Source organism: Diospyros lotus, chromosome 2, assembly GCF_014633365.1.
Source record: "Diospyros lotus cultivar Yz01 chromosome 2, ASM1463336v1, whole genome shotgun sequence".
NCBI classification, from domain to species: domain Eukaryota; kingdom Viridiplantae; phylum Streptophyta; class Magnoliopsida; order Ericales; family Ebenaceae; genus Diospyros; species Diospyros lotus.
The window spans coordinates 6,320,490-6,336,105 of record NC_068339.1 but is presented as its reverse complement, the minus strand read 5'-3'; the positions used below and the strand labels follow the sequence as shown (position 1 = coordinate 6,336,105).

General features: G+C 33.6%; 1 protein-coding gene across 2 annotated transcripts; it reads left to right on the top strand.

Annotated features, from left to right (window-relative positions):
• Window positions 1-494: 494 nt before the first annotated feature.
• Window positions 495-4,149, top strand: LOC127795800 (pentatricopeptide repeat-containing protein At5g50280, chloroplastic). Of its 2 annotated transcripts, XR_008021863.1 has the most exons (3): window positions 495-1,380; window positions 2,378-3,758; window positions 3,886-4,149. XR_008021863.1 is itself a non-coding variant. In XM_052327708.1 (2 exons), the coding sequence occupies exons 1-2, from the start codon at window positions 530-532 to the stop codon at window positions 3,690-3,692; spliced, it is 2,166 nt and encodes a 721-aa protein (XP_052183668.1). In that variant the 5' UTR covers window positions 495-529; the 3' UTR covers window positions 3,693-4,149. The 2 variants fall into 2 exon arrangements, 1 of the variants encoding a protein (XP_052183668.1); XM_052327708.1 differs by having other exon boundaries at window positions 2,378-4,149.
• The last annotated feature ends 11,467 nt before the right edge of the window (window positions 4,150-15,616 follow it).

Sequence of the window (15,616 nt, the reverse complement as noted above, 5' to 3'; positions counted from 1 at the left end):
GTTCTAACCATTGGAATCATCGGGCGACTAGGTGGCTGGCGACAACAATAAGTCCAGTCTCTTGGTTATTTTTGTGTTCCAGTTTGTTATCGGTTCAGTTTGGTTAACACGGTTTAAGTTTCGATTAGTTCGGTTTATTAAGATTAGTCGGTCGGTTTGGTTCAGTTATTACATATAATTTGATTTGGTTCGTTTCATAATTTTTGATCGATTTGATTAATTATAATTGATTGCACCCCACTAACTATAATTTTAAAAAAAGTTGTTCAATTTGGTTACTTCTCTCGGTTCTGGAAGCTCCACAAAATTTAAGAGGGCCTTGCTTGCTTTTGTATGAAACTCTTCTGTTACTCCGCGTGTGTCTGGGCTTCAAGAATCCTTATCTTCTGGATTGGCGGGGGGGGTGGGGAGAGAAAAAAAAAATCTGATTGGAAACGGCGTCGTTCCTGGCGTTCAAAATGATAATCACTCGTATCTCACTATGTCAAAAGTAGAGAAACAAATAATAATCATTCTCAATCAGAGGAGAATGGCGCTGACTCGCCCTACTCCTCCATCGACGACTTCATCGCCTTGTTCCCCTATGCCCTTGCTTCACGCTCATTTTCGTCATCCTCCGAAGCTTCGACTCTTCGGTATCCACCGCCCCAAACCCTCGACTCCCCTCTCTCTCTCTGCAACTCCATCTCTCGCTCCTCATAACACCTCCACCTCGCCCACCCCCATTTTCCTCCCTTTTCTCCAACAACATGAAGAAGAAAACCATGTCGCAGTTTCCGAGCAAATCGAGCCAAAACAGCCGGAATTGGACACTGCACAAGACCCACTTGTCAAATTCCTCAAGTTCCGGGCCTCGTCTCCTGACCCAGACCCTCCCCGCCAAGGCAAGCTCTCCCTCCAGCGAAATCGCCGCACCTCCTGGCACCTCGCTCCCCACGACGCCATCGAACCTGTTGAAGAATCTGAATTTGATTTCAAATTTGGGTCCAGTTCGGATTCGGTCCCGGGTCCCGCCCCTCAAGCTGAGGGCGTTGTGGGTGAGATTGTGAATGTGGCGAGGGATCTTCCAGAGAACGTGACTTTGGGGGAGGTTTTGGGGCAATTTGAAGGGAGGGTCGGGGAAAGAGAGTGTGTGGAGGCGTTGGGTTTGATGGGTCAGGAGGGTTTGGTAATGGATTGTTTGTACTTCTTCGAATGGATGGGTTTGCAGGAGCCATCGCTCATAACGCCTAGGGCGTGTTCTGTGTTGTTTCCAGTGTTGGGGAGAGCTGGGAGGGGCGATGAGTTGATCGTTTTGTTCCGGAGTTTGCCGGATTCGAAGCAATTTAGGGGTGTTCGCGTTCACAATGCTGCAATATCGGGTCTACTGTGTTGTGGCAGGTTTGAATTTTTACTCATTCTATTGTTGTTTGTTACTTTCCTTTCTAAAGTCCTCTTAAATCTAGGTGTCCATTTGATGTGTTACTCCAACTAAAAAGTGATTTTATAAGAATCAATTTTGGAAAAAAAAATTTAGGCTTAGTTCTCTCTTTTTTTTAAAAAAAAAAAAAAATTAAAAATATTTTTTTATTATTTTAAAAAATCATTTTTTGAAATAAAAAAAATAAAAAATACGTTTATTTTTAAATTTTGAGAATTTTGTATAATATTTTATTCAATGAATTTAATTATTAAATAATAAAATTAATTAATAAATTAATAATATTTGAGTGATAATTTATATTAAATATTATTATATATAATATATATGATATTCTCAATAATATATTATATGTTATCTTATATTTTTATTATAGCCAGAAAAAAAAGATGTGTTTATTGAATAAAGGCGTTTTTATGAGTTCTTTGTGGTGTTACTAAAATTGAAAAGCAATGCTACAGACAACAAAAAGCTATTTTTCTACCGTGAAGTAGAAGTAGAAAATTAATTTGAGCTTCTGCGTTATGCAAAAAGTAAAAATAATTTTTAGATAAAATTTCCACCAATTAATATTTAAAGTAGAAGCATTACACTTACCAAATAGGCCCCAAGCAACCTGCAAATGGATTATGCAACAGTTGAAGTAGATGCCTTTGGCTGATATTTTCACTTAAGCTAAGTATTGGAGCATTTCAGTAGATTAGCTAACACAGATGAGGAAAATCAGGGATTTCTCTGCATTGTGCCTTAGGACGTACACTTATTTGTCTCTGAAGATTCTAACTTTCTTATTGGTGGGTGTGAGTTATAATGTTGCTCTACTCACTGTTCATAAACTATTTTCATTATATCTTATGCTAGAATGCTAGCTGAACGTGTAGTTCTCTCTGTCTATCTCTGAATTAGTAGAAGTTTTGGTGACTTCTTTTTTAATGTCTATTTAGTTCCCTGTTTCAGGTATGATGATGCTTGGAAAGTGTACGAGACTATGGAAACAGCTAATATCCAACCCGATCATGTGACATGTTCTATTATGATTACAATCATGAGGAAAAATGGCAGAAGTGTAAAAGATGCATGGGAGTTCTTCCAGAGAATGAATGGAAAAGGTGTTGAATGGAGTTTGGAAGTCTTGGGTTCCCTGATAAAATCATTTTGTGATGAGGGGCTCACGAATGAGGCACTTATTATTCAATCAGAAATGGAGAAGAAAGGGATCTCTTCAAATGCCATTATTTACAATACTTTGATGGATGCCTACGGTAAATCAAATCTGGTTGAAGAGGCTGAAGGGCTCTTTGCCGAGATGAAAGCGAAGGGAATTAAGCCTACATCTGCCACTTATAACATTTTAATGGATGCATACAGCAGAAGGATGCAACCCGAGATTGTACAGAAACTGCTTGTAGAGATGGAAAATATGGGCTTGGAGCCAAATGTGAAATCATATACATGTCTGATTAGTGCCTATGGGAGGCAGAAAAAGATGAGTGACATGGCTGCAGATGCTTTCTTGAGGATGAAGAAAATTGGTATAAAACCAACTTCACATTCATACACAGCTCTTATACATGCATATTCAGTTGGTGGCTGGCATGAGAAGGCTTTCATGGCCTTTGAGAACATGCAAAGGGAAGGTATAAAACCCTCTATAGAAACTTATACTGCTTTACTTGATGCATTTAGGCGTGCTGGTGACACCCAAATGCTGATGAAAATATGGAAATTGATGATCAATGATAAAATCAAGGGGACACGTGTGACATTCAACATTCTTCTGGATGGATTTGCCAAACAAGGTCATTACGTTGAAGCCAGAGATGTAATATGTGAATTTGGAAATTTTGGTTTACAGCCAACCGTGCTCACATATAACATGCTGATGAATGCATATGCACGGGGAGGTCAACATTCAAAGTTGCCTCAGCTGCTGAAAGAGATGTCTTCTCTCAATGTCATACCCGATTCTGTCACTTATTCCACTATGATATATGCATATGTCCGCGTCCGTGACTTCAAGAGGGCATTTTTTTATCACAAGAAGATGGTGAAAAGCGGGCAAGTCCCTGATGCAAAAGCCTATCAGAAGCTCAGGGAGATTTTGGATGTGAAAGCTACAATAAAGAACAGGAAGGATCGTAAAGCTATACTAGGTATAGTTAACAGTAAGATGGGTTTATTGAAGCCCGTGAAGAGAAGAAAGAAAGATGAGTTCTGGAAGAACAAGAAGAAAAACTCAAGAATTCATACCTCAGTACGGGTTGGACATTGATTATGCGATGCCTAGAACAGTTCTTCAACTGCTGATGGTGGTCTATGCTCATTTTTTCTCCAAATGGTTTGTCCCTGTGGAAATTTGAATCTTGTACTGATATTTCTTTGTACAAAGGCATGGTGTAAGCTAAGAAGGATGACCTAAAGCCATGCTGAAGTTCTGTTGGAAAACTAAACAAAAACCTTTACAGGCCATTTTATGCTTTGCCCGATGATACTGTTGGCTGCCTGCAATGACAACATATCAAGCCTTTATCTGACGTGGGGTTGGCTACTGTTGGCTGCCTAACAGAGTTATTATTGTGGCTAACCCACCTAACAGGTAACAATCCCTGTCTGTATTTTGACGCGTAGAAATTCTTTTTGTAGCTTAATGTCCCTGTATATGGACCTTTATTAGTCGGATCTGTAAAGATGCCTGCTGCTTACCGGTGAAAGAGAGTTGCTTTGAATTCTGTCCTGCTCTCAGTATTAAGGCCTAAAAGATTTTATTTTCATTATTGTAGCTTTTAAAATATTGTCATTTCACATTTTTAGTTCAATTCTATTTCAGATCCTTTTTCCATTTTTAAGCAGCAAATGACTTCATTTTGTCATGGGAAATGCATTTAATTCTATTTCAGCTATTTTTGTCCTTTCTCTTTTTACCCCTTTGATATGGTATTTGTCTTCTGTTTTCAGTTTTCGTTATTTAGTGAAAACAGAAAATGGTGTTTAATTGCTTGTTTTCATTTTAAAATTTTGAAAACTTTTCAAAAAATATAAACAAGAAAATGGTGTTTTTACAATTATTATTTTTCATTTTGTTCCCTCCTGACCCCAGGGACCGACATCACCAATAACCCTCCAATTACTACTCCTTTGACTTGGCCGCCAGCAACAGGGAGGGTAGGGAGGATATAGGAAAAAGAGCAAAAAATCAAAGATAAAACTGAAACAGGTCATAGTTATCAAACGGGTTAAGTTTTTATTTTTCTAAATCAAAACAAAACCGAAACCAAACAAGAAAAAAAAGAAGAAAAAAAGAACAAGAAGACTGAGAACTGAATTGGAAGCTCTACCAAACGGTCTCTTACTTATTATTATTATTTTTTCCTTAGTTCCCGTAGTTTCTTACTTGAGACCTGTGGACATTACCAAATTATGTTAGATTGGTTTTTGATCTTGTGGACAGTTGTTTAACTGGTATACTTGCTCTAGAACATCGAATTTATTTTTGATACATTTCCTTGTTCACTTGAGTAGTTTTGGATCTTGTGATTCATCCGGTTGAGCTGCTATACTTTGCTAATTGTCTTTCTTGCATATTTATGCCCAAGATACTTCCTGTTGAATTGGATGGATACAAACGAAAAGAGGACTCGTCCAACTGTACTTATCATGTATATTTCATGTCTTCTCTAGTTCTCTTTCCGACTTTTTCTGCAAGAGATAATGGCTATTAGATCGGAGGGAGACAATTGAAAAGAAAAGGTGTCATCATCAAACCTGGAGCTAAAAGCATTTCGTATATTTAAGCAATTAGTTTAGTTGTAGTATTTGTTATTCAGGATTTAAAATTGTTTGAAAATGAGCAATACCAAGGTTTTCGGTTGAGGGAGCACAAATATAATTAAATTCAATTTTAGAACCGTATATAAATCGGCATGGGACATATTTGTCAACCCAACCCAACCCAAAAAAAATAATGGGTTGTGCCTGATTATACACCGACTCTGTTTTTAACCCGATTCAGATCTTTAAACAGGTCAAGCTGGTCTGTCCCAGTCTTACCCCTAGTCATGGCTTGGTTGTGGTGTAGGTCGTAGAGTTTAGAAATGCCTCAAGACTACATACTCAGGCCAGCAATCCCGATGATAGGACTGTTTAGTTACTAGATTGAACTATTGAGTTTTGGACTTGGTAGGATGCTAGAGTTTAGATTGGGTTCTCATCTCCGACTGTAAAATTCCGGTCCGTAGTTTTAACTTCACGGTATTAAACCATTTAATTCCGTTCTCTTGGGATGACTGACCTTGTGGGGCTTCCTGTTTCCATCCTCCTCATCCTTATTATTCCATTATTATTATTACTACGCTGAACAGATTTTGTCTACTTTTTCACAATCAGGAGATGGGGACAATTAAGGGAACGCCCGCTGTCTTTTGTGTGATGATTACTAATATTTTAAAAACTTATATTCCCTGCCTAACTTGGACTTTGTTTATGTGTTTTTTGACTTTTCCAGTTGTTTTCAGGGTTACAAACATATGATTTTTATATGTTGTGCTTGGTCACTAGTCTTTTATTCCTTAAAACAAAGCAAGATTTCTAGATAGAGATGATGAATCTTTTGAAGTCGGTCGCCGCCGTGCCACACTCTAGCACAAACAAAAAGAGAAGCACAGCACACCATGTCGATCGCTTGCTTTGTTTACTTGCGCATAATGCTTTCAGCCCAAGAGGATTTGTTATAATTAAACGAGGGGTGGAAAGATTTTAAGGGCGTAAACAAATTGATACATTCTGTCTGTGAGCAACTCGTCAACGAGTTTGGTTTTGGTTCATTTATGCTTGTTTGTTAAATAAATAAATGTCTTTTAACAAAAAAAATCTCGACTTATTTAATAAACAAGTTGAGTACGAACAAAAACTTTTTTGATTTGTTTAAAAGTTTGATTGTGCTATATATATATTATATATAATTTGATTGTATAAGTTATATAATAATTTATTAAGGCGTGAGAGATGGTAACCCATTAGGGCATACCCAACCTTTTTAAGTATATAAAAGGATTGCTAAGAGTCCCATACATTTCACAAACCTTGCTTACCCCACTCTCTCTTGTCTCTATCGGGTGTTTATCATCTATTGATTGCCGCCATTGTCACTACCAGCCATCATAGTCATTGTCATTGATCATCTCTCTCTTTCTCATTATACCCTTCTCTCTCTTTTTCCCTTTAAATTTGTTTATTTAACAAATTCCCTCTGCATCTCTCTTTGCTTGGCCTTCATGTCTCGACTATCACTGGTTCGCTAAGCTCCATCGAGCTCAATCCTTTGCTCTCCCTCAATCTTTCAATCTCTTTAATTCAATTTCGTTATGTCTGATCAACTGACCTTGATGAAGAATTCTTCTTGAAAGGCATCAGTACTATCTTTGTACTATTCTTTTCGAATGAGTGAGTATTCTTTACCCATCATAAATGGCTCCACGATTATATTTTTTAGGCCAACCCAATAATAAAAATAATATCACATCACACCTTATCATGATACTTGCAATAGAAAACTCTACTATTCATGACCTTCACGTCATCACCCTTCCCTAACCAAGTAAGCTTATAAGGATTTGGATGCTCTTCAATATAAACTTATCATTCTCACAGCTACCCCCATCAATAATAACATCACAAATTTTCTCATGCCATGTACATCTTGCGTGAAAGATATTATGGCGTAACCAATCATCTTCTTCAACCACAACAACATTTAAAACTCAGCATACTACTAACATCTTATTATCATCGACCAAAGTAATTCCATCACCATTAACAGTCTTTGTATCTTCTTTTTGTTTGATTCATGGTTATGATTCTCCACATTGCTCATATTGCTCAAAATAGTGTTGAAGTCGTTCAATCTCTGGTTGCATGTCTTCGAGAACTACATCACAAATAGGGATTCTTAGTTGTGGTTTTTGTTGAAAAATTTGAAATATTTGTATATTTACATGTTCAAATTAATAAATAGGTGAATAAAAAATTGATTGAAAAATGATTTGAGGTATGTGTATTATAATATATAATTTATATTATTATAAAAATAAAAAAATATAAAATATGCATTTTGCACTGAAGTATGAGAATGCATTATGCGTGTATTGTGCGAGGTGAAAATTAATAATGTTGAGACATTATACAATTATTATTTGATTAATATAATATAAGATATTATATTATATATATATAAATATAATTTTATATTATATTATATTTTTAAAGGGAAGCAGCCACCTCCCCCATTCTTCTTTTCTTGTTCTCTTCCTCCTTTATAAATAAAGGGCTTTCTCCATTGGAAAAAAAAAAAAGAGAATTTTTAACAAAATTATTTTCTAAATTTTTTTATACTTTTCTAGTTTGAATAGTGTTCTAATTCCTTGTTAGGTTTTGAGATTTGTGTTAACTTTTCAGTCTATAAACCATTGTACCCTGAAAAACAGACGCTAAATAGTCTCTAACATCTTTGGTGAGACGTCAAATCTATTTTAAGGGAACTGTGTGTTATACAAGTCTTGATTTTATCATCTTTTTATATATTGTTATGTTTTTTTTTTCTTACATAGTATTACATTATTTCAATATTTTTGTATTGTTGATTTAAATACAGTATTATAATAATTATATTTCTAAACAATAATTATAGTATTATAAATATAATTATTGTTTGACTAACAATAAATTATTTTATTGTAGTTGGCTAACAATTTTTTTTTGTAAAGCCATCTCTAATACATAGGTTTAGTACATTAGGATTTGTAATCAGGCTTTGTTACCAATTTAACATCGGAACACGAATAGGTTGCACAATTCGATTTTGATAAGGTTGAAACCCCACTACGAATAGCCAAGAAGTTGATGTGGATGAATGGTCAAATTACCATCTTAGCACCTAGACCAAGAAATCCATCCCAAGAAAAAAAAACAAACAAGAAAAATTCTTTATCTAAAGAAGATTTATTATTTAATTCAAATTGATAATAAAAAAATTATTACATAGCATCTCTATTTATAAAAGAAAATTCTATATTAAAGAGAAAAATAATTATAATAGGAATATAACTCTAAATAAGAATAAAAATTTAAAATAAAAAAATTAAATATATTCTCAAATAATTAAGAATACTAAACCATATTAGTGTTGTTAGAGTTCTTTAATATTTCGTCATAGTTGATTTTCATCTAATTTAGTTGAGTTCCTTAGTTGGGTGGTGCCTAGCAGGGATGGCAATAAGGACCACCCTAATGGTTACTTGCCAAGACAACCTCTCTGGGTATGAAAAAATCCCCATTGGGACAGGTTTGTGGCCTATTTGAAAATATCCATTAGGGTAGTGGGAGCGAGGATGGAGTCCCCTACTAGGGTGTTGACATTTTGATCTACTTTGATCTAAGATTGAAAATTTAATTTAACAAATTGTTTTATTTATTAATAATAAATAATAACAATAATATAATATATTATTAAAACGCAAGCTAGCTGATTTCTGTATACTTTTTTATAAAAATTTTTGTTTCAATGATAAATATAAATATATATATTTTATTTTATATTAAAAAAAAAATATCTATTATTAGTTTGGCTCACTCCAAGCCAAACTTAATTGGTCCGGTCTTTGATTCAAGATTTTGAATAATCTTAATTCAAATTCTATCTGAATCAAATGAACACTGTTATCCCTATCCAAATATATATATATATATGTATATATAATATTTTTATTATTTTTATATATTTATAATTCATAAATATAAACAATTGAAATTAAAAGCGATATGAAACAACAGGCAGTGGGTATTGTTGATTAGTTTCTAGCACTTTCGGTGAGACAACAAATCTATTTTAAGGAAAATGTGTTTTATACAGGTCTCAATTTTATCATCTCTTTATATATTATTGTGCTTTTATTTTTTCTTGCATAGTATTGTATTATTTCAATATTTCTATACCGCTAATTTAAATATAATATTATAATTATTATTATAATTATATTTTCAAGCAATAATTACTGTATTATAAATATAATTATTGTTTGGTTAACAATATAATTATTTATTGTGATTGGCTAATAATTTTAAACAAATTCCTCATAGATAAGTTTTGTTTCAATAGATGGCTAATCTTGTGAATTTTGCTAAAATTTTTAATAATGTGGTGCAAGGATATATTTTTGTAGCCCAGATACCTGTTGTTGTAATTGTGGGCTATGGCAAAAAAATTGAGAAATTCGACGGATTGAATTTCAAGAGTTGAATTTCAAGAGGTTGTCGCAAAAGATATTATTTTACCTCACTACTTTGAATCTTGCGAGATTCTTGATTGATGATGTTTTTTCTTTAAAGAAGAGTGAAACAGATATGCTAGTAATTAACGCAGTTGAAGCACGGATGCATTTTGATTTTTTGTGTAGAAATTATGTTTTAAATGGTCTACATGATTCGTTGTACAACATATACATTACAATGAAAACTGTCAAAGAGTTATGAGAATTCTTAAACCAAAAGCACAAATCTAAATATGCTGAACCGATAAGTTTATAGTTAGGCGATTCCTCGGTTTCAAAATAATGGATTTCAGGATTGTGGTCAGTCAAGTACAAGAATTTCAAGTAATCTTACATGAAATTCATGTAGAGGAGATGATTTTGAAAGGAATCACTAGTACGACGGTATAGGCAAAAATATTTTTTTTGTCATGAATCAGATACACACAGTGAAATATAACAAACACGCCATACATAACTTGGGTATTTAAGCAACACGCATATTTAACAATTGAATACATAAATAAATTACATATTTGCTGTCCGATGTAAGATTAGGGTATAGAAACTATTTCTGTATTGAGATTGTGTCTATCTTACGATGTGATCGTCCAAGTCCATCAACACCTAGTATGCAGTAAAATATCGTTTTGGTCACCTCTTCTTGTGCTAGACATAAAGGATCTACGTATCACCTGTACCCATGTCTCAGAATTATATACGTAATAATTACACGTATAATTATTATGATCTTTCAGAGGAAGAAGAAATAAAAAGAGAAAGTAGAAGAAGCTAGAAAGGAGAATAACACGAGAGGTAAAGGGCTCTACCCCTCTTATATAAAACCCCTCTTCTTTTTCCTTCTTTTCCTTCCCTAAATCGCACCCCCTTTTAATTACGCATGCAATAATTCAGAGATTACTATGCAATTTCACTATGCATGCATGGCTACACTCTCACCTTGCAATTAAAACACAATAAATTTTTTATATTTTTTTCTTTATTTTGGTAAGAGGTTTATATTTGTCAGTGTACGAGTACAGTTGTAGTTCAAATTTAAATTTTTATTTTCTGAATGGGTCCAGATCGTCCACTGAGAGATTTATTTATGGCAAAAGAAAAAGAATGTCACACACATACATACATTTGAATGAATTGACAACAAGATTTTTTATGAATTTTCAGATAACGGATACTAAGAAATAAACACTGAATGTGAGAATATAAAATTGGATAGCACTTGAGTTAAGACAATTTCAGCACCAACCCACTGATTCTTAATTTTTAGCAGAAAAAATTAGCAACATTAATTTAATTTCAGATATGAGGGTTTGTTATTAAATGCAATTAGAGATGATGATAGTTCTAGTTTAAGCAATCCCCATACATAATATGCAGGATTCTAATTTAAGCAATTACTATAAATCCAATTGCAATTAATACAAAACAACTAAATTAATCATCCGGGTTTGGGTATGATAGCGTTTCCAGTTCTAGTAACTCTCATGCGTAGCATGAAAGCTCTAAATTAGGCTTACGCTCCAATCCAAACCTAGTGATTTCTCAATAATTAATACACACTCATACTGAAATTTAAATTAATATCATTCATTTAAAGTGCAATTTTCTTTGGGAATCATCAGTGTTGGACACTGTCCTTGCCTTAACCCAAAATTGGATTTAGCTACTCATCTCCATTTGAAAGTTAATTGACAAGAATTTAAATGACGTAATTTAAATAACAGAATTTAAATTATAGGAATTAAAATAGCAAAAATTAACTGGCCATTTAAGCGGTGGATAATTTAAATGACAGGAATTAAAATTGCAGAAATTTAAAAGAAGAAATTAACCAACCATTTAGTCGGTGGATAATAAAGTAACAATAAATAACACAAGAATTCAAGAGAAGAAAGAAAGAAAGTAAGATCACAAGAGAAAACAATAGAGAAAATAAGAGAGAATAAGAGCAATTCTCAAAGAGAAAATCTAAGAAAACAACTAAGTTTTGATTCAACAATAATAATCACACCTTACAAGTGCAATCAAGTAAGTTATTTATAGCACACAATATGCAATACAAATCACACAATTTCAATTATACAACTAGACATAATTATATCTAATGGGCACTCACACACCTAAAGTTAAATGGATTTTAGCTAAAAGACACAATTAAAGTTAAATGAATTTTAACTAAAATACACACCTAAAGTAGCACTCATAAAACAAATATTTAAAAAAAAATAGATTTCTACAATTGGGTTTTTGGTCTTCATTGGGATTAAAAATACTTGGGCCTTCATTAGGATTAAAAATGCTTGGGTCTTCTCCAAATGATATCTTCCATGGGCTGCTCAAATTGAGTCTTAAATATGCGCTGGGCCTTCAATTTAATGGGCATGCGTTGGGCCTTGGGCCTTCAATTTAATGGGCATGCGCTAGACTATTTCTTCATTCCAACTTGCAATTAAATGTAGCTTTCCTTGAACTTTAATAATTTGAGCCTCCAATTTAATGGTTCATGCATGCCTGTAATTCAAATGTTATTATATTATATATATATGTTATATATTACATATATATGCTTCACGCATGGCATTCAATTTATAGAGATTATATATATTATATATTATAGATATATATTATATATATTTATATATATTATAAATAACTATTCAATTAAACCAATTTAAAATTAAAACAGAGGTTATAATTATAACAAAATTTACAAAATTAACCACTAATCAATGCACTGTGCAATTTCAGCGGTTGCCTCTTACTGTTCAATCAATAATTGATTTCACACTATGCAATATTACTACACATTTCAACTATGCACTATTGGCAGGAGTCAATGGTCAACATTTGACCAATCAATTCCAAAGACATTCTTGGGCACACGATATCGATACCAAACGTAACACTATATGGTGTGTAACTTTTTAGATTCACTATCCTCTAGCAATCAGATAACACCGAAATCCTTGTCGGTATCGATTAACCCCTTGACCCATCATCGAAATTTCTTCAAATCCCAATAATGTTCCGAAAGTTTCTAAATAGCGCCCAACAGTGGTTCAAGGCAATATAATTGTGGTAGTAAAATCTCACTTCAAGTGAACCTATTACAGTTGATGATTATCGTGTGTTATAATCCTTCTATCGCTTAACGTCCCGACTGAATAAGAGTCATGGAATGACAAACTCACAAACTCAGTAACTATGTGTCAGACCTCATTAATGTGACCAGATGACACCTTAGGAAACACCTTTCCTGACTTTCAATCTGCCCTGGTCAGGGACTGTTATGTTATATCAATAGTATATCACATAAGACGTTCACCTTCTCAAATACCGACAAGGGCGACAGATCATATTCCCAAAACTTATCTCCATATATTAGCAATACGAAACCACATAGATGAACGTTTCCACCTCCCAATTGGATGATTCAACTCATTAGTAAATCTCGCACACCAATATACAAAACAACTATGCTGGTTTAAGTCTAAGGTTCAAGATATCATTATAACCTAATGACATGAGCATTATCCACCAGACCATGTGGTCAGTAATCAGTGTCACATTCAGATGATCGTTCCCTAACAACCACCCACAGGTTTACTAATAATATCTCATGTCATATAGCGGGCGACACACCATCTTCCCATCAGTATCTCCATACTGAACGAGATAGTAACCCCTATGCTAGTCCATACTCAATTAATCAGAGTCCTTATCCAAAGAAACTAAGAACTAGGAATAGTTTAAGATATTATGTTTCTAGATAATCATGTTAGACAGTCTCAACACCTTGAAAATAAGATTCTCACATAGAAAATCCAAGGACTTATTCATATAATTGATTGGAGAAAATATGAATAAAGAAAACTTATCTTTTATAAATTTATACAAAAACACAATTAATGCATTAAAATAAGCCCGCTAGATGTCATCCAAATCTAACATCAAGGCACACAACACTTACAGATCCTAAGTGAATCTTTCCAAGTGGTTGTTGTTATTGAGAAGTTGCCTCCTGGTTGGAAGGATTTAGCACAATTGAAAAGAGATGAACCTTGAAGAACTGATCATTAGACTTCGAATTAAAGAAAATAACAAAGGGTCAGAAAAGAAAAATTTCAATCATGTTGTTGCTAAAGTGAATGTATTGGAGCATGGGCAAATCTCCAAATATAAGAAAAACAAGCCAAAGCTGGGACCCAAATGAGAAATCTTCAAAAACAAGTTTTAGGGGAAATGCTTCAACTGTGGCAAGCTAAGTCACAGATTTATGAAGTGCAAACTTTTGAAGAGAAAGACCAAGGCCCAGAGGCACATGTGATGGATGCCATGATCACAGACGTGCCTAATATAAACCTGTTAGCCATGATATCTGAGGTGAACTTGGTTGGGTCTAACCCGAGGGAATGGTGGATTGACACTGGTGTCACAAGGCATGTGTGCTCAAATAGGGAATTGTTCACCACCTTGAAGCTACTTGATGGGGAGAATGTTTTCATGGGTAATTCCGCTTCTTTTGAGGTTAATTGACAGGAGAAGGTGTTGTTAAAGATAACATCTAAAAAACAACTGACTCTGAATAACGTGTTGTATGTGCCAGGAATCCGTAAGAACTTGGTGTCCAAGTTGCTGCTAAGTAAGCACGGATTATGTTTGGTATTTGAGTCAGATAAAATTATTTTTTCAAAATCTGAAATGTATATTGGGAAGGGTTATGTATCAAATGGGTTCTTTAAACTCAATATAATGATCATTATGAATAAAATAAATAAGCCTTTGATTTATTTGCTTGAGTCTTCCAATTTATGGCATGGTAGACTAGGTCGTGTTAATTATGATACATTGAGTAGATTAATTAACTTGGATCATATACCTTCTTTTGATATCGATTCAAAACATAAGTGTGAAACTTGTAAAGAGGCAAAATTGACGAGATCATCTTTTTAAACAATTGAAAGAAATCATGAACCCCTTTAATTTAATTCATAGTGACGTGTGCGATTTAAAATTCGTACAAACAAGAGGTAACAATAAGTATTTTATTACTTTTGTCGATAATAGTACAAAATATTGTTATGTGTATCTGCTTAAAAGCAAGGATGAAGCTTTAGAGAAATTTATTCTGTATAAGAATAAAGTTGAAAATCAACTTAACAAAAAAATAAAGACGTTGAGAAGTGATCGAGGTGGCGAGTATGAAACACCAATTGGTGAATTCTGTGCACAACATAAAATTGTGCATGAAGTCGCTGCACCTTATTCACCTCAATCAAATGGTGTTGTAAAACGTAAAAATCGTACATTGAAAGAAATGATAAATACGATGTTAATAAATTATGGATTGTCTCAGAACATGTGGGGTGAAGCTATTTTATCAAACAATTATTTTTTAAATAAGATAGCCCAGAAGAAAGAAGATGAACTCTAGAAATGTAGGAGACCATCCTACAAATACTTAAAAATGTGGGGGGTGTCTAGTAAAAGTTATTATTCCAATACCAAAGAAAATGAAAATAGGTCCTAAAATAGTGGACTGTATCTTTATTGGTATATACATAACAATAATGCTTATCGATTCTTGTGTAAGAGTCTAAAAACCCAAACATATACAAGAACACTATAATGGAATAGATAAACGCATCATTTTTTGAAGATGTGCTTCCTTATAACTCTAAGGAGGGTTCAAGTTTGTTTAAACAAATATATAATATTATGAATGAAGAGTGTCATGATTTAGAACATGAACAAGAACTTCAAAATGAACCTAGACAAAGCAAAAGAATAAGATTAGAAAAATCTTTTGGGCCAGATTTTTTACCTTACTTGTTATAAAAAGAACCACAAAATTATGAAGAAGCTATAAGGTCTT